We start from the raw sequence: 25,622 nt of genomic DNA on the forward strand, positions 1-25,622 counted from the left end.
CATTGGTAATCATCGCGCATGTGTAATAACCTTCAATCTTCTGCTGGTTTATTATCAAAAAGTAACCATCTTTGTATTCAACATTTTGTTTATAAGTTCATTTTGTTCACTGTACTTGACTTTTTTTAAAGCCTAGCGATGCTGGAAGGGGGATATGACCCTCGTAAGAAATAGCAAATGGAACTGAAATTTACGCAGTTTTATTAATTCCGAAAATTAAACAGTGTAATAATCCAATATAATTATACAATGCCTATAATTAAGTACAGTGTATATACAACTACAACACTGTATAATTACGTACAACGTAATCGTAAAGTCCTTTGAGGCCCTTTAAATACAAAGCAGCGTTTCGTACAGCCAGGGAAGTAACGTGTATCTACAGTAAAAAGATTATGTTGAATTTATTGAGACAAGTTTCAGCACCTCTAGTGGCAAAATAAGGAAGTTGTAAAAATAACTCAAAAAGTCAAGGAGATCGGCCCAAAAGTTCAGTTAGAAAAATACATTCTATATATACCGTAATAAAATCTCAGAATAAAGTTAACTATAAAATTGACAGATATTTGCGATAAAACTTATGACCTTTCAATGACTTGAAAAAGGGGTTTGTCTAAAATTGAAAAATATATTCTCTGGTATTATTATACAATTTTTTCCAGGTAAGAAACAACAAAATGAAATTAAGCAACGAAGAAAGGAAACAAAACTGTAATATATAAAAAAACGTAAATCACAGAAAATTCATAAATTTAATCTCATTTATTTCCACCAATTTTACAGATAATATCATGAAACTTTCCCCCGTGTTTTAATTATAGACTAGCGTACATTTTTATATTTGAATTTTTTGGCCTATCTCCTTTATTTTTTGGGTTACTTTTTGTAAATTCCCCTTTTTTTTTCACCACTAGAGTGCTGTTACTTGTATCAATAAATTCAGCGTAATCATTTTACATCAGGTACAGTTAACTTCATGACTTATATGAGACATTGTTTTGAATTTAAAAGCCTTAAAAGGATTTTACTAATCACCCTGTATCATATTCTGCAACAGCTCTGTGAAAAAAAAATCAATATCTGTGAAATTCTACAATTATGTACATTTTACTAACCACTCCCATATCAAAAAGAATGGGTGTGTTTTCGACCAATCATTGTTTGATACCTTTTGAGGAAATGAATGTTTCCTCCTTCCGTTCATAACCAAGGAAGTGCTTCATTTGTTTCGGAAGATTGAAGATTGATAATCAATAAAATGCAAAACATATTAAGGCCAAACGATCGTGTTGCGATAGATCTGGAAAACTATCAACAACTTTAGGAGAATGATTTCTGAGCGTGGCAGAAATAAATTATTTATGAGAACTGAATATGAGTGTATTGAATTAAAGAGATCAATTTGAAAGATAAATCGTGGAAAATGAATATTGATGTAAAAATTTTTTTTTCTTGATGACATGGAAATATAATTGTTGAATTGCGAGCTGCAGTTATAAATTACAATATAACCACTTTCCTTTAGATTAGTAGGTTAAGAAGACAGATGATTCTTTGATATAGTTAGATAATTTCGTAAAGAACATAAATAAGTTAAGTGATGTCATGTTGAGGACAGAACTCGACAACCGGCGACATGTTGTTCTGCTTTTGAATAATTGTGACTCTTTTTAAGCTAATAAATGACAAAGAACAGAACGCCGTCTCATGCCCCCGTATCCGTGACCATTCTGGTCACTGAACGGTTTGGTGGGCATGTTACGGGAATTTTATTTAATTAACAAAATATTTACAGTAGGGAAACGAAAGAAAAATAATTATATACAGAATTTACAATTATATAAGAAATTATGTCATGATGAGACGGTTTACATAATTTTTCAACTTAGAAATATAATTTGTAATAATAAACTTAGAAATATATTGCTGAGAGATAAAATGTGTAAATATATATATATATATATATATATTCTGTATTCACTTATTTTTTATGATATAGTAGATCAGGATGCAGTTAAAAAAATCAGATGAAAAATAATTTAAGAAATGGAAATGAAGAGAATGTCTGTTTGATTGAAATGTATGACAGAAGACAACGGTGCTTGTTTTTCCCCTTAGTATTTTTTGGTATGAGACTTGATGTTGAGAGCTATGGAGGCAAGAATAGGTCTCGATTTTCCCTTATAAATTTGATTATACTGTGGATTTTTTTCTTGGAAAGGAAGTTGTTGGCGACTCTTTTCAGCCATCCCTGTTCATGGCTTGGTGATAACAATCAGTCTTTGACAACCGATTTGTCCTTAAGATTATTAATATTTTAGGTTATTGAAAAGTTGATATGGAATTCATTTCAAAAAATTTCATCTTTTTATTTGAATACGAATGAAAAATATGAATTAAAATATCCAACTAGGTTAAAAACATTAATTTGGGTAAAAAATCGCATTTTTTAAATATTTTTGCAGTTTTAAAAAATAGGTATGTTTCTGTTTCCAGTGATATTTTTGTTTTGTCTCTATGTCAATTAGAAGCCAAATTATAACAAACTATTGGCATGTGAGTGAGGCTTATTTATAAGCATTTAAAACCTTTAAATGTACTTTCTGAAGAAGGAATTTTTTCATAATTCTATGGTACGAATATCGTCATATCTTTTAAAAAAATCAAGATATCTTAATGAAATTTATAATTAATACTCGTCATATTATGTAGAATGTAATGTACTATGGAATTGATTATGAATACTTTAGAAGTGGATCTATGATTGTTTAATGTAAATATCTTTGAAAAAAATTCCAAAATTTCATAGAAAAGTTCATATATTATCCACTTTTCTAAGTATTAAATTCAAAATGTTATTTTTTAATTTAATTCTTAGAAAATAGTTACACTATTAAATATGTTACAAAGAAAAATGAAAAACTACATAACTTTTTTTCTCTAAGACATTTCTAGTTTTTGTAAATAAATGCTGAAATTTACATCAAAATATGCTTTTACTTCAAAAGCTACATATATATTTAAATTTCAATTTATTCATTATTTTATAATTATATTAATTTCAAAATATCATATAAACACTAAAATACTTTTTTTGAAAGGTTCCCTTTGAACTTAGTCGGATACCTTAATAAAATCAATGTGTTATAAATTACTGCGAGTGCAAATTAAAAAGATTTTGTCCTACGAAATAAAGGCGGAAGTGAAAATACTGTTTCTGAATTAATGTTCGTTTTTTTAAATATTAATTTTAACACTGAAAAAAGCACATGATATAATATTTTGAAAGGTGATGTTAAATTTCGTCATAACAATAAAAATATCGTTATAGATTAAGCATCAAATATGAAAAATTATTATAAGTAAAAACATTGTAGAAAAGTAAATTTGAGATCATGAAAAGGTAGTTTTTAAGTTTTAAAATAACGCGAATGCTATTGTTTGGAAGATAATAATTCTAAAATATATGATTATCAATTTCAAAGGTAGGATATATAATTACCAAAATGCAACGTTGGTTATGCCTACGAGGTCGTCACAACTGAAATTTAGTGATACGTGCAGACGATAAGTTAGCAGGAAAAAAAAATTAACGGTTAGTATGAAAATATAAAGTATTTTAATCTAGCAGACGATTTTTTAGTGGCCAATTGCAAATAATTTAGCGTTGAATAAATTTTAGGCGGAAGAGGAAAATGGAGTTAATGCGAGAAGCAGTATCAAGTTATGATTTCCTATGAGCTCAAAGTGGGATTAAATCAAATTAATAAATAAAATATTTAATTGTCTATACAAGGTAAATACTAAATCTATTATTCTTAATTTAATTATCTCTTCATATTTATCATTGCAATGCAAAGTAGTACTTAGCTTTAAACACATTAATATTTACATTAAAGGAGAAAAAGGAAATTAGTTTATTTTTTCTCTCTTTAATTTAAGAAAATTTATATTCATCATTTGATGAGCGTTATTTCTCATTGAAGAAGAAAAATCAGGACAAATTCATGAATCATTTTTTTTTTTGCAGGAACAATTATTTATTATATTTTTATTAAATAAATACTGATGTAAGAAAATAAACATCAGAGAGTTTTAGTGTTAATCAAAATTAGAAATATTCCAAAGATTTAATTTTAGAATAAAAAGAAAAGAAATCGATTTTCCGCATATCATATTGAGATAGGGCTCAAAAATTAAGTATTTGCGTACTAATCAATAAATAATATTGAAAAATATCATAAATTGAATCTTTAATTCTCACAAAGTACCTAAATTTTTTTTAAATGACAAAAAACACCTAATAATTATTCTAAAGTTACATTGTCAACAATTTTTAATAGTGTCTGTGCAATTCATTTGTACAGCCTCATGGCAGTAAAATTAAACTTAATAAACCATGGATTATATTTTGTGTTCGTTCAAAAGGCCTAAACTTTAGAATTTAGGAGAAAAATTAAAGTTCTTATTTTTTTACAAATGAATACTCTCTGATGTTTTAAATCCTACAATTATTCATATCTGGATAATTTGTTAACTTGAGTATTGTTTGCCAACTGATTATAAAACCCTCCGAGCTTTTGCGCATGCTTTAAGATGGGTTTAATGAGGAAAGGGAAAGGAGCAGATTAGGGATTGCAATATCGGACCAAAATTTCAATACCGGTATTCGGTATTTTTTAGATCTTAACACCGGATACCGGTTTTAATACCGGTATTAGAAAGTTTAGAAAAAAAAAATAAAAAAGAAAACATAGGTGTTTCTTTGTTTTATTTGCCAGTTTTATTAGAGAGTGTAAATATCACAAAAAATAATTTGTAACCTATAAATTATAACAATATATAAAGAATCACAAAAAAGTAAAGGAACATCTTATTTATTTAAATAACAAAAAAGTGTAAATATCACTATTCAGTTTGTGATACTATTACAAATTTTTAAAAAGTGATCTTAAAAAACATAATGCATCCATCGTACTGTCATTAAGCCTGAAAAGTAATTCTGTGCAAAAATTGCCAGCTATCGAAAACGTTCTTTCGTCATCTATTCTAGTTGGTGGTACTATTGGCAATGCGCGATATACTTTTTCCAAGTATTAACCTCTAAATCCTTCATCTTCAAATAAATCGATTTCTCGTCGGATGGTTTTGGATATAGCTGATTTCTGTATTGTATTTTGGTTCGTTGAAATTTTTTTATTTATCGCTGATTCTAATTTTTGTTCAAGAGACAATTCCTTTTCACTATCGACATTCGTATCATCATAATCTTCTATAACTGAATCGAATTCTTCTGAATGTGGATAGGTTTGAGGGTAAAAATTTTAAGAAAATTTACTATAAACTTAATCAGATTTGAATTGGTTAGTCTCTTTTAATTAATTGTTTTTTTTATTTTTAAAATCCTTATAATTATGTAATAACCGTAAGACATTTTCTATTTCGGCATGCCTTTGTTCTGTGCGATTTTTCATTGTATTATATAATTAATTTTTCAGATAGTGATGTGTCCTGTTCTTTCAGTGACTGCAACGTGAAATTTATTGTTGCATTAGCTGTTAATAAATTAGAATCTCTCCGACATAATGCCTCAACAGCCAGTTTTCTTGGAAGTAGAGCTGATACAGTTCTGGATATTAAGTCGAATTCACTATCTGAAAAATTAATTTACAGGTTTAAGTCGATTATTGCTTTTTGGATTGGATTTCCCAGTTTCAAAAATCGTTCCATCATTAGGTGTAAACTGTTCCAATGTGTTTTAGAATCTAATATTAACATATATTCTGTTTTATTTTCAGTTAGTATATATTTTTGTAATATGGAATTTTTTGTAGAGGAGCGTTTAAATATCTTAACAATTTTTCGAACTTTATAAATTATAGGAAGCAATTCTTGACGGGTAAATATTTCATCCTCATTAGTAATTTCTTCTTCAACAATTACATTGTCATTATCTTCATTGTCAATATCACTCACACTCTTACTCTCTTCAAATTTGGAATCCGAAGTTTCTATATCCACAGTGTTTGGATTCTTCTGTTCTTTATTTTTTTGGTATCTATTACTCCTAAGTGAATTCCATGAGCATAGCCCAATTTCTGATTTGCACCAATCAACTTTCCAACTTTTTTCATAACTGTTGCTCCATTAGTCGTTATGGATACAATATCTTCTTTCAGCGATAATCCACGTTTCGCTAATTTAGATTTAATCAATTAATTAAGCCGTTAATTAGCTAATTAATTTCGCCCATTAGGGAGACATAAAAACAAAAACGGATACTATTTTGCTACGTTCACGATCCCTGAACATATAGTGGAGACAATTTTAGAAATTTCTAGTAAATACCGGAAAAACGGTATTTAATCTTGTGAATACCGGTATTACAAAATTGTACAAATGGCTCAAAATACCGGTATTGCAATCGCTAGAACAGATGTTTACATTTAGGAATAAAGTTAATTCCTAAAATGAGCACATCCTTCCACGTTTCGTTCCTTAGTGAGATAAAATTGTCGAAAAGTGATCATCTCAGGATACTGAAACGAACAATAATTTAATATATTCTATTATGGTAAGAATACATTCTTTTGTTAACTGTTCGCCGGTTTCACGCATTTTTTATAAGATGACCCTGAGTCTAACTGGAGCAGGTGGCCGCAATTTGAGTTCTACCCACACACTATTCAATCATTCAACGTAGTAGGGTGTGTTAAATTATGTTTATTAATTCAAGAGCTTTGACTTAGATTCAATTTATTATAAAACTTTGGCATAGTAGATCTTGAGAGCAAAGTTGATTTAATCTAATAATCTCTGTTTCCTGGGTCGTACACTTTTTCCGTAGTTTTTGAGTAGTTTAGCGCATCTCTTAGTGGATAGGATATAGCATGAAAAAAGTAGAAAAAATTCTCTACTCGACTTTAATCTTGCAGAACGGACGAAATACTTTTTTTTCGAATTATATATCATTGGAGAGGATGATTACATTTTGCCTAATCTGTCACCTCTGAGAAGAAAATGACTCAAAACTTTTAGAATTGACTGTTCTGAAATTTGAATCTGAAATGTTCTTAAAGATTTTAAATTATATTTTGCCTAATCTATCACTTCTATGAAGAACATTAAAACTTCTAGATGGAATCTGAAATGTTCTTATATTTGTCTAATCTATGATCTCAATGAAGAACTTGGGATCGAAACTTTTGGGTAGAACCTATTTTTGCGGATTTTAGACTACATTTTGTGTAATCAGCTCAATGAAGTGCATGGCATCAAAATTTCTAGATAGGGTTCGAAAAATTCTTACAAATTTCTGATTTTGATTTCTTCTTTCTCCTTCCTCTTCTTCGTCCTTTCTCCGTAATTCAAGTCTCCTTCATATTCTCTTTCATCCAATATGATAGCAACAACATGTTCCCTTAGTGATAGAAGAACACGCTTCATTCAGTCACAGAATCATTGATTTATTTTAACATTGGAAACTATATAATTGTTGAATAAACTTTAAAATTTGTTTCGGGCCTTATTTCTCTGACTTGTATCTCTTAATATCGAAATTCATAAGAGCGTATGTCGTCATAATATTCTCACAAGTATCTTGAGTTTATTTATGGGATTTGTTAGGGAAATGAAAAATCAAAAGACCCAGTTCAAAGACCCGCTTATGACAGCCATCGGGAGTTACTGTGGAGTTCAGGATTTATTACATCCTCATCTAGAGCACATTGTCCTATTTTAAGTATCCAGAATATGTTGTAAACGTTAATTAAAGGCACCTTTTTTTAATTTTGAATTCTTTAAGACCAATTTGCTACGAAATTTATAGTAGTAATTTCTCAATAGTAAATTTTTCGCCAAATTTCCCAGAAAATGGTGTCTTTTCGTCATCTTTCCATTGAAATGTTGTCATACGTGTCTAGACAGTAGCTGTTAAGAATTCGGTTAACCACGTGGTCTCACTGTTGATGTTAGTATATATATATATATTCAGCAGAAGCGAACTAGAGTCATGTACTATGGGGAGTGTGATCTCGGCTCTCTCCCGAGTAATTTTATGTGTAGTTCTCTAGGCCTTCTAGACTATGGCATAATCATGTACCTTTTGTTGTTGATGTTAACCAATAAACAACATAAAACTACAATCTTCACTGTCAAATAAATTATTGTGTAATCAAGAAAGGCAATAATTAGCAGTAACTACTTGAAGTAAAATAAGCAAATGAACCACCACAATTATGCAAAATCTACCAACTGCAGTTCTCGACCCAGGCGCATTTGGGCGCTTTTTTGCCCCTCTTACATTCAGAGTGTTAATTTTAAAAAAACACTTTAGTATTATATCTATTAAGCTTTTAAGTGGTGACGCTTATAAGCCAGATAACAGCTACGAGACATGAGAAATTTCTTTTGTCTAGTGGTCTTGTTACTCGGCTACGAACCCAAAGGTTGCGAGTTCGATCCTCGCCTATCGCCAGCAGCAACACAGGTATGAGATGGAAGATATAGGTGGGAATATTTGATTTTTATTAAGCCATATATAGGAAAATTACACAAGCTTCGAATTGGAACAAAATAATACTATTCAAAAAGAAAATGATTATCAAAAGTAAAAAAAGAATGACTAAAACAAAAACGCAACCATCAAAAAATTTGGAAAACCACTCTTATTGTTCCTGCAATGAACAAAAAGAGTGCTTTGAGGAGTAAAATCTTTTATAAGTGATGAAGACTGATTTCTGAAACAAAGACTAATGGAATTAAAATCAACACAGCTAAAAGACGCTGATTCAATTTTCTTGGTCAAGAATGGTATATTTCTTAATTGTAGATTTAAAAGAAGTTGTAAAAAATCTGAAATCTGTATATTGTTTTGTGTAATCATTCGGCATTAGATGGATTAGGGAGGGTGGATTTGCAAGTTTTTCGCAGTCATGTGTCTCATTTCAGAATGTTGTGTGTTTCTATTCTAAAAGAGCAAATTTTTTGTTGCTATCTAATTGCAGGACTTCTGCGATTTCATAATTTTAAGCAAGTAAATTACGATATTTTCTTACTAAATAACATATTTTTCCTAGTTTAAACTTGTATTTTCAATGTGAATCTTTTTTCTTCATATTTTCAAATGATGTGAAATTTAAATAATTTGCACATCTCTCAACGCTTTAAAACTACCCAAATTTTTATCTTTTATTTATTTAATCTCAAAATACGGAGAAATAGACCTTAAAAATCAACAGATTTTTTTATTATTATTTTATTTTTAGAATAATCTATGCCAGTGAAAAAATTTGACCTTTTCTATCATAGATGCAAAAAGGTATCTTTGAATGAATCAATGGATAAATATGGAATTTCTATAATTGTTGAAGGAATGTACCTTTATCATTTCAATCTAAATAATTTCGAAGAAATTAGTTTTTTTAATACAAAACATCATAGCATGAAATGTTTCGGAGGTTATGGAGGAGACATCAGTTTTTATGTTAAATTTACAAATTTACTTTTAATTATGCCAAAGATAAGGGAGGGACATAGAAAAATGTATGTGCATATAACACAATATATAAAATAACAAAAATTATTTTAAAATTTTGTTTAAAACGTTTTTTTACACTTATTAGAAATAGGGTAAAAATTTCACGAGAATAAAATTGGCATAGTTTGAAATGTCCTGTAAACTTAATTTATATTTAGTAATAAGTTCCGGAATCTGGGAAGAAATGTCAAATTTTTGATTAATTTTTAATTAAAATAATAACTCAAATTTTAAAATATTTTTCTTATTGAATGCTCATTAGAAATTGCAATATACCAATTCTGGTATCTTTAAGTCCAATGGAGTAACTTGTGGAGTAATTTAATCTATTTTGGTATAAAAAAAGATTAAAATAACGCAAGTCGAAATATACAAATAATATCCAGCATATTAAAATTTTCATGATTATTGAGTCCGGAAAAGCATATATTTAGTACATTTGACTTACCTGTCACCCAAAGCTCCGTAAATGAAAGTTCCGATTGCTCCCCCAGAATTCGATAATGTGAGGGCTAAATTGGAATAATGACTGTCGCCGCATACCATGTTCCACTAAAACAATGAAAGAATCAAGATTTAAATAAAAAAAATAACTATATTCTTGATTATGTTCTCTAAATAATGTTTTCATAATTGATTTATTTTGCTCTAAATAAAATTTATAGAAAAGCATAAAAATTTACAATTTTTTTTTGTTAGTTCGCATGTGCAACCATTTTTTCAAGCTAAAAAACCTCAACTATTTCCAAAAATAGAAGATTAACTTCTACATTTCGTTCATATTTGCGTATATCAATTCACTAATGCTATTTGCGCACTATTATTAAATAGTACTATTTGCGCAATCTTATTAAATAGAGATATTTACGATGATTCATTGCTATTTGCGCACATCCATCGAGTAGTGCCATTTGCGCACTTCCATTGAGCTGTACTATTTATGCACTGAAAACCTACAACAGCAATATAGTCATCCTGTGTGCTTCAACGTTTGCACTGTGTGATTCATACGTTTTAAGTGACAAACTATAAAAAAAAAAATATGAGTCAAATATTAAAAGTACTTTATATATAATTGAAAAATTTGAAGTATTTTTCTACCCATTGTAAATCGAGTTCAAAAACGACTATAATATGAGCGCAAATGCCTCTTACTAAGAATGTGTGCAAATGCGAGGGAGCGCAAATGCAACGTAATCACGAAATCATAAGGGCAGCAAAAAAGAATTGCAACTCTGTAGAAATCCTTGACAAGTAAAAATCAACTTTTATATATAATAGGTTTAATTTTGTTTTAATGTACAGCATAGTAAAGATATTTGGTAAGAAAAATATTGTAGTGGAATTTAATAATATCGAAACTGACAGGACAAAAAAAAATCAATTTAGCCGAAAATTTGAATTAATAAAAATTTAGTCTAAGAATTTTAAAGCAAGAAAAAAAACCTATTCTATAGGTAAAAAGGGCTTTTAAGATTTATTTTAAATACTGGACAGTTTTAATAAAACACAGGGTGGTTATAATTAAATTTTCCCTATAAACAGCATAATACAACGCAAACGGAAGAACGGATTGCAACGAAATTTGGTATATAGATTATACACGGGATACGCTCACAAAATTTCGAAAAAAAATTTTTAGTTCCGAAATATCCACCAGAGGGCTCCTTTTCCAGAAAAATATTAATTTTAACACAATAAACGACCAAAACGGAATAGAGAAACAATATTAACATTTATTGACTATTTTCTGATCACCATGACATCGAACCATATTAAGTAAATGTAAGGAAAAAATAACAGTAAGCTGTTTGAGAAAAACAGTTCAGTTTGCAGAGACAAGAATAGATAGGACAAAATGGCACGAGAGGAGCAGTTGTTAATCATATCCAGGATGATGTAGGGAAAGGTGCTCCATGTGATCACCCTCATTCACCTGCAAAATTTCAAATCGATGGACAGTATGTGCAACAGCAAATCCTAACTGATCAGTTGTGATGCTTCGCACACACGTTATGGAGTTCTTTAAGCCATTCAATTCCGCAACACCATTGCAACAAGATTCCGTCATCATTACAGCTGGAAGCATCGACATGAAACATGACAACGACTGCAAACGATTCTTATCCTAATCCGCTTTGCATAAAGCTTCCTTTATGCAAAGGATGATGCTTCGCACACGAAACGTTATGGAGTTCTTTAAACCATTCAATGCCGCAACACCATTGCAACAAGATTCCGTCATCATTACAGCTGGAAGCATCGACATGAAACATGACAACGACTGCAAACGATTCTTATCCTAATCCGCTTTGCATAAAGCTTCCTTTATGCAAAGGATGATGCTTCGCACACGAAACGTTATGGAGTTCTTTAAGCCATTCAATGCCGCAACACCATTGCAACAAGATTCCGTCATCATTACAGCTGGAAGCATCGACATGAAACATGACAACGACTGCAAACGATTCTTATCCTAATCCGCTTTGCATAAAGCTTCCTTTAATTCGCAAACATGCAAATCTTGACTTTTTTTTTTCTTAGAACCGACAGCTTTTCCCGGTTTTACATTTTATTACTCATAATTCTTCTTCTGGATTGTTAATATTGTTTCTGTATTCCATTTTGGGCGTTTATTGTGTTAAATTTAATGTTTTTCCGTTAAATGCAATGGTAAAATTTTCCTGGTAAACATTTTGGAATCAAATTTTTTTTTTCGAAATTCCGTGAGCGCATCTCGTGCATAGTCTGTACACCAAATTTCGCTGCAATCCGTTCCTCCGTTTGCATTGTAGGATGCTGTTTATAGGGGAAGTTTAATTATAACCACGCTGTATATAATTAATAAATGAGCATTATTTATTTTTGTAAATAAAACTATAAGAAATAAAAAAAATATAATTTAAAAACGGTTATTTTAATAAATAGGTTAATAATTTTAATAAAAAAACAGCCTTCTGAATGACACATGTTTTACATAATATAATGTAATAATTGTACAATAAAAACTGCAAAATGAAAATTACAATTCGTATTTGTAATGTTCAAATTTTTTTCAAGTAAGAATATTTTTATGTTGTTATTAAATACAATATAGAGCACCAAAATTCTCGAATCAATCAAAAGTCTTTTAAAAAATATTCAATTAAATTCACTAAGAACACAAAATACAGACGTATTTAACGTATTTCCTTAGTTCAAAAATATGAAACTCTCTTTAAAAATTATTATTTTGGGGTCTAGTTAAACAAAATAAATTCTAATTGTAGACAATATTTTAATTTTATTAAAAACTTCAAGGAATCAGAATAAAAAATTCAAATTACTGAAAAATACGAATTAAAAAAGTTTCTTAATTTTATCCATTTAATATAGATTTAATACAAATTTAAACGTAGACTAAGGTTACTATATAATGGAATCAATTCACACTCAAATGATATATGTCCCAAAATAGCCGTGAAACTGCTTCAAAGTAGGAAATTCGTACAGCACAGTTAAAGGAAAGTTAAACTAAGCACATGATGACGTAGTGAAATATGGGGGGCGGGAGTGAACCTTCTGATAAATGATGAATGAATTGTGTAGTTCCTTTGTCGTATAACTGTAATATCTCGGGAAATGATTTCATTCAGAAGATGGCAAAATAAATAGAACGAAAGGATTTTCCTGTAAAAAAAAAGTAAAGAGAATCCTAGAAAATATCGAACAGTCGAAGCTACATTTCCTAATTGAGGATGTTTCCATTAAAATGAGTACGAAACTTCAAAGAGAAGGTTATAGATATTTTGCATAATCTCGAGAAATACACTTTGTATCCTTTCTAATCGTATCTCCATAGCTAATTTTTTAGAGGTAAGAATACATTTCCTTTTAGAAAATAATTCAAACTGACATAAACGATTATATGAAGGTCTTTTTCATTCAAATCTTCGAGATAGACCATAAATTTTTTATGAATCCAGCGGAAATAGTCTCGACGAAACTCTCGCATACTCGCCCTTACATGGATTTTTTTATAATAGTTACAAAATATTAATTTTTGGGGTGAATTTAACATTTTTACTGAATCTATCATGGCATCCCTGGCGAAATATTTGGTGATTAATCACTGGCATGCGCTTAATAGTATAAGATAATCGAATTTGTGTTTTAGACACGTGTTTATCAACCGATTGAAATAAAAATTCGACGAAAAAACTGCACTTGTAGTCATGAATTCCCTTACCAAATTTGATATATTTATACTATTGTGTTTTTGAATGATCGCGTTTAATTATTTCTGAAAGTACAGACCGACAGACAGTCAACATCTTGTTGGATTTGGCTCAAAATTCGATAGGCATATAGAACCATGCATGTTAATTTTTTGTACCGAATTTTAAACATCTTATTCTCTTCGCTTTCTAATTATCGTGTAAATTTATATTCGAACATCCTTACAGACAGAATTTCTCTCAACAGATTTTACTCAAAATTTGATAGGAATCTGCAAACTTGGTGTAATGGCTGTCTACCAAATTTCGATCATCTAGATCAAATCGTTTTTGAGTTATTTTTGTCACACAGAGACAGACGGTCATTTTTCAAAAATGTGTTTTTCGAACTAAGGGGTGTCTAAAACGTGGAGATTGGTCAAAATCTCAAATTCGAATTTTTTTTAACGATTACTGTAATTTCTCTATATTACGTATACGAGAAAGTAATAGAAATGAATTTATTACCAGAAGTTATGTACAGGCATGGTGGTTTTCGACATAAGCACCATAAATTCGTGTATTTGTAATATTTTAGAATTTCTTTTCGGTTCCTTTTTCGAAGAACATAGTTGCCAGGCCTTAATGTTCTTTTAAAACTCCTCATTCGTCTGGAAATTTTTAGATTATTCCTTTACCAAAAGAATATGGAATATGAAAAGACATATATCCTCCAAAGTGGAAATTTAGCCAGCTGCTCTGCCAACTTATTTCCAAATATTCCAGCCCTTTCTTTCGAACGATTTGATTAACTTGTTGAATAAAATCTAATGTTGGAAAAGTTTTCACCCTTTGTCCCTGTTAATGGAGAATGTGGCTTAGAGCCGAGAGGTTTACTCTCTTCCGTAAATTGCCTAGGATGCCAAAATAAAAATTCCAGACTAATGAGGAGCTTCACAGGAACCTTAAATCCTTCATTATTAATTAAATGCAATGCATGTAACGCGCCTCTCTTCCTGGAATTCCAGTATCATCCCTTTCGTTCGAACGCCTTAATCAATTCGTTCAACAAGACCTAATGTTTCAGCCTTTGTCCCTTTTCATGGAGAATGCGGTTTAGAGCCGCGTGATTTTTATCTTCCTTCCGTAAATTGAAAAAATACCTAGAATGCCAAAATAAAAATTCCAGACCAATGAGAATCTTCAAAGGGACATTAAAACCTTCTTTATTAATTAAATGCAATTCATATAAAGCTCACCCACTTCCAGCATTCTCCCTTTCCTTTGAACGTCTTGTTCAACAAGATTAACTATAACGCATAATTAACTATAAAGTATGTGACGGGTCATTTTATGTTAATATACGTGAAAGTCAATGAAAGAATACGCCTGCTGGCTTCTATAAAACTTGCAGATATTAAGTGGAGGAATGAAAATAATGTTACAAGTGAGTGACTTTGTAAACACAAATAACCTTCAAATTTAATACTTATTTTTTTAAATTCCCACATGATATGTAATTGAAAATGTAGCAAATTAAAACTAATTCCAATTGTTAATTTATGGATTAATTAAATTATTATTCAAACTCATCAACAGATTCACCGTCTGCCGAGTTGTCCATTCATATATCTTATAACTTTAAGCCAATCCCCACATTTGAGGATGAGAAGCCTCCAATGTGGTGGTTGGTTCTCGCTAGCCCTGTGGGTACACGAAAAGGTGGGGGTTTAGCTCTTTCCATCGATGACGATACGTACTTCCTTACGGAAGTGTTGTACGTGGCCTTAGGACTCAACCACAATTCCCGCCAGTGTTGCTGTCTCAGCGGTCTGGTCATTTAAGTTTTTCCGTGTGCCTTCGCGCGGATCGGAGTGGTCAGATTGTGATAACTTTAAAAGAGCAATATATATATATATATAAGACCGGCTCACATCCATTGCACAACAATGCAATTATTGCGTAAACCAATCAACTTGTCGTACAAGCAACATTATCATATTTAAATATTTTCTTCGAAAAAACACGATTTAAAAAAATGCTGAACGAAGCTCGATCTCCCTTTATATAAAAATAACCGTATCTCAAACCGCGTACAATTTGATTAACGTAATTTGATACATAAAATCCGAATAGTAAATCTTTTTTCGATTCCCGACTGAATAGTTCAATTCTTGTTCAATGTTTACTTGGTTCTCTCCATTAAATGACGAAACTTAAAATAGAACGTGCCATATCATAGGATTGTAAGGAAGAGTTGAACAAGGAGCAATTCTACTGGTTTGTGGCCGTTTTCTTTGTTTTCCTACAGCACCGGGCGTTTTTGAATCGTTGTTGCTTGTTGTTGCTTATCTCCCTCGGATTGAACACCAATTCCAAGAGATCGGGGAAAGAGGGGCGCAGTAGCTTCGGAAAGTAAGACCCCTGAGCTCCCGAGGGCAGAAATCTGACTTAAGCTCATATGAAGATGACACTCACACACATGCTTGTACAACCCCTTTTTACATGGGGACTTTTTCACACACCTCACAGATAGAACACAGGGTAAAGAACAACCATGCCCGAACCAGAACTCGAATCCGGGACATCTAGATCACGGGGAAGACTCGCTACCCCTAGGCCAGGACGCCGGCATTGTAGATTTAAATTGTAGATTTCAGAAGCGAAATATTTATGTGATCAACTAATAATTCAGACTATAAATTCATACTATAAAATGCGGAGTCTAATAAATCGATTTCGTTAATTTTTATTTCATATGAAAGTTCGTGACGTTTATCAGATATAGTCATTTACCCCTAGCCTCCCATTTTGAGAAAAATTTCAAAAAAGGACTATATCATTTTATTTTTTTAAATGGAAAAAAATCCATGATGGAATATTCTCCAGCTTCTGTACTGATTTCAAACATTTTTCATTCATATGAATGCTCATAATCTCTGCATGCGTTATCAGTGATTTTCTAAATTCCAGTCCTTCTCCTTTTTGAAAATAATAATAATTTTTTTTTGATTTTTCACCATAATTTTTAAGGAGAAAACTTTGACAGAGAAGCCTCAGCCTCAGCCACAACCACTATATCGATTTCGTAAATTTTTATTTTATATGAAGGACCACGATCTCTATATAGACCATTGATGAAAGTGATGCCTGCACTCCGCCATAGTTTACCAAGATTCAATGATTTATTTAGAAAAGACGCTCTGAAAGAAAGGTTTCGATAAATATTACAAAATAAAATTTTGATAAAGCATCCTCACCCCAACAATTAGAGCGATTTCGACAATTAATTCCAACATTTTAAAGGCATAACTAACTAATTTGAATGCTCTGTATTTACAATGTAACTATAATTCAATATAAATAATTTTTTTTGTTGTAATACCATGCAATTCATCAAGGTTAATTGACATGATGAAATTAATAATATTAAATCGCTGAACATGACTAATTAGATATGAATCTTAAAGAAAATTATGATGAAAAGAAAAATTTAGTATTTTGTCATTACTTGAAGCATTACTTTTTTATTGAAAGCAGAAGAGTCATTGGTAAAATTTAGAGAAGTTTTAGTCTAAAAGATTGGCATCAACAATAATGATCCAACGTTTTTGTATGGGTAAAAAGTTGGCATGTAAAGTAATCTGAAGAATTCTTAGCCATTTATTTCATCGTAATAGGAATAGCTTGAAAATATGTTGGTCGTTAAATTAATTCCTTAAAAGTCTTTTTTTACAATATTTTTTTTATTGATAAATTTCGAAATACATTTCAATTTGAGATCATTTTGTATAGTTTTTTCCCATTCTTACCATGAAGTATTTTACATCTGTTGTCTAAAAATTTTAATTAACTAAAAATTGAACTTTAATTAATTAAAATTTTATAATTCAAATCAGATTAAACTAATTAGCTAATTTAATGCTTGTGTCTTAGTAAGTTGCACAGCGTGACAGCTTAATTAACATACTTGTAATGTCACATAACAAATTAACGGCGATTTCTGAGGACTAGGACTAAGACATGATAGATACTGAACACATTATGTATGCTTATGAGCTCCAAAAAAAATGACATAAGCATATGACGCATGTCTTAAAGTATTAATTTGTTGCATTCTAGAACAACATTAAATTTATTACGGCCTCATTAAAATAATTAATTTAAATGAGGCCGTCATAAATTTAGTATAAATTAATTTAAACCAAAATAACGTACTTAAACAAAAAAAAAAAATCTGAAGAAATTACCGAAATTTTAAAAAAAAATTAATCACTGAATTATCAGATTTGTTTTTAGAAAGCTTGCAACTTACTAATATTAATAATAATATTAATAGTAGAAATGTTCCTAGTTACTTAGTAGTAATATTCCTAATATTGATGTGGAAAGAAACCACAGTTCTATAGGAAATCTGTACATTCGAATGTAAGCAAAAATGATATCTCAAAATACATAATGATGTTGTTAGATTAAATATAGTTTATGACCGTTCTCTGAAATTTTAATTATGTATCAACTTGTGGTTAGTCGTCTAAACAATGAGCGGCAGTAATTTCCAAGCGTAATCTAATAAAAGTGTTATCTTTCTTCTATCATATAAACTGTGGATATTGAGTCAAGCCACGGGGGCTCCGATTTTTATCTTTAGAGTACAGCATATGCGAATTATATACTTAGTAACATAATAAAGAAAATCCGTATTTATCCATTAACCACATGCCAAAGGCAAACGATAGTTAATGAAAAAGGCTTTTAAGAATCGATCTTTGGCGATTGATCGCTGACATGTAGCTGATTAATACAATTAAAATATTAATTTAATTTATATAATCAAGTAATTTTAAAATTAAATTGAAAGTTCAATATTTAAATGCTTTTAATTTGCAGGAATTTTAAGAAATTAGTGTATTATTTTCGCATAAACTTCAATTTTTTTAAAACTGAAATTTTAAATCTAATAAAGTAATGAATATAAAATTTTCAATAGCTATCATTCTGTTTTAATTAATAGTTTAAGAAATGAGCGAATTAATATTCGTAGCTAACATGCTGGTTGCCAAAGGCGTGTTGTACATAATATATTTTAATTTTCAATGATTACTTAGGAGTTATTCTTGTGATTTTTTAATTTAAATTTATTTCCTTACCAATTTATTTTTATTACCTCGTGCTTTTGTGTTCTTAATTTAATCCTCAAATATACATGTTACAATAATTTTTAAATTTTAATCTTAATTAAGTTTAATTAATTTAATTTTAATTAATTAAATTAAAAATGTTGATTAATTTAATATTAATTAATTAAATTAACATTTTAAGTAATTGATTTTAATAAAATAAATTAAAATTTTGATTAATTTAAGTTTAATTAATTAAATTAACATTTTAAATAATTTAATTTTAATAAAATAAATTAAAATTTTGATTAATTTAAGTTTAATTAATTAAATTAACATTTTAAATAATTTAATTTTAATAAAATAAATTAAAATTTTGACTAATTTAAGTTTAATTAATTAAATTAAATTTTCAACTAATTAAAATAAACTTTTAATTAATTTAATTTCAATTCAGTTAATTCACACGTTATTTAATTTAATTTAAATAATTAAATTTAAATTGTGATTAATTACATCAAAATTTTAATTACCTCAATTTTAAATTATTTAAAATTCTATTTTAATTATATCAGTTTTGTGGTGTGTTTAGTGCTTTTTGCATTTCGGAATGGAGAATTCAATATGATTCGAAATTGGTTAACAAAAACTTCACATCATTTTCAAAAAAGAAAAAAAATTCTTCTAATTCACAACCAATTTTGTTACTCATAGAGAATCAAAATTTAATTTAATTAATCAATTATTTGATAACTAAATCAACAAAAAAAATTCATCAAGGAAACGCAAACGTTTAAAATTTAGAATCTATAGTAAATTATAAAATGTCTAAAATCGGTTTTAAAAAAATAAAATAATTTTTGTTAAATTAAGCAATTAAATTATTAATTTATCGTGTTTTCACGAAGAAATCATAAATATATAACATTTCGAAATTATAATACTTAGCAAATGAACTAAAAATGATTTTGAAATTCTACCCATATAAACATAACTAATCGTGATAAATGAAAGGAGTTGTAAAATAAGAAAATTTTAATAATTAATAATATAATCATAAATTTAATAAGTTAATTGTTTTATCAATTCGAAAAGTGTCAAAAGGGCTCGACAAATTTAAATTATCGCTATGACAGTAAAGATAGCAATTAACTTACCTTGCTGGCAGCTGTTTCATCGAAATAGGCTTTGCTGTATTCCCATCCATTATTACATGGAATCACAGGAGTATTATCCGGCACGTAGGAATAATTCGACTGTATCCATTCAGTGTAATTTAAATCATACATAAAGCAAGAAGACTGATTGTGTTTGAATAAGTGTTTCTGGACCTCGGCTGTTAAATTACTTCGCGCTACTTCTGGAACATGACACCAATGGTCAGGAGTATTCACCAAAAATAGAATGTTCATAGCTAAAACTGGAAGTGCCATGGACACTGGACACAAAAAAGTCGCCATCATTTTTTTCTGAAACCAGCCATAGTCCCCAATTTCTTCTAGTAGGTCTTCGAATTCTATCTTATTCGTGGCAACCATAATGGAGATGTTATGCTGACCAAATGGGAAAGGGACCGAATGTGCCAAGTATGTATTCCTGATCTTGCTTACATGTCGAAAAATCCAGTTTCTTGTGGACTTTTCCACATTTTTTTCTTTTGAAATATTTCCTCGAAAAATTGAACAGTTATTCAATCACACAATTTGGTTCTGTCAATATTCTTCACGTCACAAATGCTTCTTCCTGTCAAAAAATCATAAAGTCCTTGATGAATGAAAGAATGGCAAGTCTAGATATCTGGATAAAAAGGAAGTTATTAGCCCATCGTAAAGTATGCATGATATTGAAACAACTTATATAACATTAACTAAAGTGGTACCAAATGATTGACAGCAAAACATTAAATGGAATGGGACAAATAAAAGTTGTCTGTGTACGTAACCGCTTCATGTTTTTGTTTCTAATTCTGAATCTAATTTGGTACTAAGCATTTCTGGACGAAAACGGTATTTCCGCAAATAGAAAAGAAAATTCGTCGTTGGAGGATGTTGTCATCCTTGAGTCTCGATTCTTATCGTTTATTTAATAAATATCTTGGAAATTTTAAAATAAGTTTCTAAAGAAATGAAATGTGTATATATGTTTTGTTTAATCAGCAACTTTCTTGGTATTATGATTTCTCAAAAATCGAAACTAACATAAAGAAATTATAATCAAAAAATATTTAAAATTTTTGAAAGCAAATGATATTTCTTGTTTTGCAATTTTTTATAATCTGTCAGTTTATCCGAATTTACTATCCGGTATAAACAAAAATGAATGCTTGGATATTTGCCCTTAATTCTTGTGTTTATAATTAGTTGTTTATTTTAGTTATTTATTATTTCCTTTGCTGTGTTATTTTTTAAAAATATTTTGTATATTTTTAAGTACGATGTCTCAAAATTAAAAGCTAATATAAAGAAACTCTAATAAAGTATGTTTAAAAAATTATATACGATATTTTTTTAGTTCTAAACTTTTCTAACATAAATTTCACCGAATATATGATCAGGAATAAACAAAAATAAGTGCTTGGATATTTTCCTTTAAATTTATTTTTTCGGTGAAAATTTTTTAATATATAATTTTTTATTTTTAATATTTATCATTCTTTTATCATTTTATTTGTTAAATATCTTGCATGTTTTTCAACATAATGTCCCAAATGTTGAAAATAAAGAAATTATTCTGAGAAAATATTTAAACATTTTTTTTTTTAACGCAAACAATATTTTTGGTTCCAAACTTTTATAATCTGAATGTCTCCGAATTTTGTATCAGATATAAACAAAAATAAATGCGTGAATATTTGTCATACAATTTATTTCTTGTATTGAAATCATAAAGATAATTCTTTATTTTCGAACGATTTTTTAAAAACAAAAATGAAGAATAATATAAGGAAAAAATAATAATAGGAAAAAAATAGGAAAACAATATATAAAATAAATTATTATTTTATTTATTATAATAAATAATAATAATAGTAATATATAAAATAATATTGAAAGTGACACAAATAATTTCTTCATTATTTTTTAGAAACAATCAAAAAGAAAAAGAAACATTTTACGACGTCATTCACTTAACATAACTTAAAAAGAAATAACAATATATTTCCTTCAAATAAAAAATAAAGGAATAAAATGTCAATAGCATTCAAAGAGTATATATACACTTTCCAGAAAATATCTGCGTACAAACTCACAGTAAACATTCTAGAGAGAATGTTTACCGAGTACCTTATAGTGACAATATTAATTTAATTTTTATTTAAAGTATTTCTTGAAGAATTCATTAAATATCAATTACAATTTCAGAAATGTAACATACATTGCTCTAAAGCAATAATAATTTAAAATTACACAAAAAGTTATCAGAAAAAGTTTGCGTACAGATGAAAAAAAAGTCTTCAAAAATGGCTTCCATGGACTGTCAATTAAAATTTAATATCTGGTTGGATAACCTTTATGTCTAAGAACCTTTCTCAATCGTTTAGGCATAGATTGGACTAACCTGGGGGTTTCTTCAGATAAAATATTATTCTATTCCATCATAATTACTCTTTCGATGTTAAGTTATGTTGCCGAATCTTGTGTTCCAATAAGTCCCATAAATGTACGATGGGGTTTAAGTCTGGCGATTGTGGAGGACTATGCTACTGATTTTTGGTATTGTACAAAAGTCAGAACTTTATGTTGTGGGCAATGTGTTTTGGATTATTGTTTTGTTGAAACCAAAAGTCATCACCAAGGTTCAAATCTTGTGCGCTCTGTTTCAAATTTTCTTTTCAGATATCCCATATGATTTAATGGGGAGTCTATAAAAGTTAATCGATCTATTCCATTTGCTGCCATGCACCCTCCAAATCATTACGCCACCTCCATCATGTTTAACTGTAGCACAAGATTTTGTTTCTCAAAAGCCGTATTTTATTTCCTCCGTACCAGTTTACGCCCTTTGATGCCAAAGATACAAAACTTGCTTTCATCAGAGAATATTACTTTTTCTCAAAACTCAGAAGGTTTATTTACATATTCATTGGCAAAATTTAAATATTTTTGCCTATTGACAGCTGAAATGTGTGGCTTTCTACGAGCTACGAGGCCATGATAGTCATCCTTTCTTTAATATCTCTTTCTCAATCTTTCTTTATCTTTATAAATCTTTTTCTAACATCAATAACTATTTGAGATGCAGTAATCTTTGAATTTAAACGTACGGATGTCAGGATATATCTCTTTTCTCGTAAGTCAGTTTAGACGGGCGACCACTACGTGACTTTGAGATAACAGGTTTTGATGACTTACAATTATTGATCACTCTTTTTATAGAAGAATGAGTTATTCTATCTTGCCTATTGCTCGAAGAGTTTTACCTTCATTCCTTAGTTTTAAAATGATTTTCTTTTTGTCCGCAGGAATCACTTTCCCTTTAAAATTCATTTTATGTCAAACACAGTAGTACCATCTTTCAAAAATCTTCAAAATTCAATTTTAAATTTATTTAACAAAACTAAATACTTGTTTGCAAGTATGCATCATATCAACAAAATCATGTTTTATTTATTCCATTTGTTGTATTTGTTTATTCCATTTGTTGTACTACAGAGTTAAAATGAATAAGTAGCAAAAAAATAAATGCAGACGATATTTACTTTCATACAAGTTCATGGATACTAAAACAATAAAGATTAATTCTCAAATATCCTTTTAATTTATACCTGTACGCAAACTTTTTCTGATAACTTTTTGTGTAATTTTAAATTATTATTACTTTAAAACAATGTGTGTTATAATTTTGAAATTGCAATTGATATTAAATGAATTATTAAAAAAAATACTTTAAATAAAAATTAAACTAATATTGTCACTATAATGCATTTTCATTCTCTCTAGAATGTTTATTGTGCTTTTGTACGCAGACATTTTCTAGCAAGTGTATTTAAGATAGAATTTTTCCATAAATATTTTTCCTAGTTATAATTGTGTCTAATGACAATATCATAGAGAATAATTACTTAAAAGAATTTCTTTATGCGAAGTTTCTAGTCGAATGATTCAATGCAAATTTAGATATTATTATAATAGAATGAATATATATTTTTGTTTTATGCATAGTGAAGCTATTGCAATCGATAATGAATTACTTAAGTTCAAACTTTTTTCTCCCGCTTTTTTATTTCGCGAGTGTGAAAAAACACTCACCTTTTTGTAAATTTATCTATGGAGGTGTTGAATCCTACCTATTGAATACTTGAATAAATCCAGGAGTTGATGACCTGTTGATTTTTCTAACCTTGCGGCTGGGAACGCGACATTTCAAAATCGTACCAAGCTAAATGGATGAAATGCGATCTTTGTATCGAACTGCAGATCCTTTTTTTTCTTTGTGTGAATATGAACATGAAAACACAAGAATAAAACAAACCAGATAAATGAAATTTGATATTTAATTTTGATACAAAAAAATGAAAGCTGTCTCTCAAAAACTTTCACACACACTCTCTAATAATGGTATTATTCCAAAGAATGCCTTGCATACCATTAACATACAATAATTATGAAATACTAACATTTGGCGTGAAATTAGCATTTTTACTGAAATCTAACGTGTTACATTTGGCGAGTTTTTTGTTGTTGTTGTTGTTGTTGATGATGATGATTACTCTATGGTATGTGGCTAATAGTATTCAAAACTCGAATTTGTGTTTAAGACACGTTTTTTTCCGCACAATTGAAATGAAAAATTGAACTAAAGCTACATTTGTAATCACAAAATCTCATATCAAATTTGATATATTTAAGTCATTGGGTTTTTCAGTTAGAGCAGTTACATGTTTCTGAAAGTACAGATAGATAGACGGTCAACTCTTTGTTGGATTTGGTTATGACTTTTATAGATATTTATACTATAGACGTTAAATATATGAACATAATTTTACTCGTCTAGCTCTTTTCGTTTGGTAGTTATCGTGTTAAATTATATTCGAACAGCTGGACAGATAGCCTTCCTCTGCACATATTTAGCTCAAAATTTGATAGAAATCTACAAATTTGGCATAAAGATAATATATAAAATTCCAGGCGTCCTAGCATAGGGGTAGCGCATCTTCCCCGTGATCTGGGCGTCCCGGGTTCGAGTCCCGGTTTGGGCATGGTTGTTCTTCCTGTTCTATCTGTGAGATGTGTGAATGTGCCCTCCTGTAAAAAGGGGTTGTGCAAGCGAATGAGTGATGCGTGAGTGGCAAAGTCGTACTCTTGGCCCTAGTTGGCGCTACGATAAAAACAAGAGGCGTCCCCCTTAGGCTTAAATCGGCTGTGTTTGAACAGCAGGCTTGTCCGTGGCAAGTGCCATAAGAAAACAAACAAACAAACAATAACATTTCATCCGTATAGCTCAGAGCACTTTTGAGTTATCTTTGTCACTGATAGACACATGGACATTTCTCAAAAATGTGTTTTTCGAACTCATGGAGATTTGAAAGGCGCAGAGTCATCAAAATCTCTAGTTCGAATTTTTTGATGATTATTATACTTTATGCTATGTATATGAGTATTTTGAATTTAGTCTATCAGTGGAATGATATGGAAATTCAAGCGATTCTGCTCCCCCAACCTTCTATTAAGTTAGGATGGGTAAAAGCATATGTGGGCCACAACGGAAGTGAGGTTGCAGATTCCCTAGCCAAACAGGCCATTTCTGCAGGTACGCCCATTCGATACC

General features: G+C 29.5%; 2 protein-coding genes across 2 annotated transcripts in view; one reads left to right on the forward strand and one right to left on the reverse strand.

Annotated features, from left to right (window-relative positions):
- The window catches only part of LOC129975763 (organic cation transporter 1-like), a 41,961-nt gene extending 21,347 nt beyond the window's left edge, over positions 1-20,614 (reverse strand). Inside the window, exons 1-2 of the mRNA XM_056088965.1 lie at positions 20,012-20,614; positions 9,987-10,090 (exon numbers count right to left, since the gene is read on the reverse strand). Coding sequence (XP_055944940.1) covers positions 9,987-10,090; positions 20,012-20,392 — 485 coding nt within the window. The 5' untranslated portion in view covers positions 20,393-20,614. The remainder of the gene's footprint in view (positions 1-9,986; positions 10,091-20,011) is intronic.
- Positions 1-25,622, forward strand: part of LOC129975764 (TBC1 domain family member 13-like) — a 116,077-nt gene that overhangs the window by 10,021 nt on the left and 80,434 nt on the right. The window lies entirely within an intron of this gene.

Source organism: Argiope bruennichi, chromosome 7, assembly GCF_947563725.1.
Source record: "Argiope bruennichi chromosome 7, qqArgBrue1.1, whole genome shotgun sequence".
Classification (NCBI taxonomy): domain Eukaryota; kingdom Metazoa; phylum Arthropoda; class Arachnida; order Araneae; family Araneidae; genus Argiope; species Argiope bruennichi.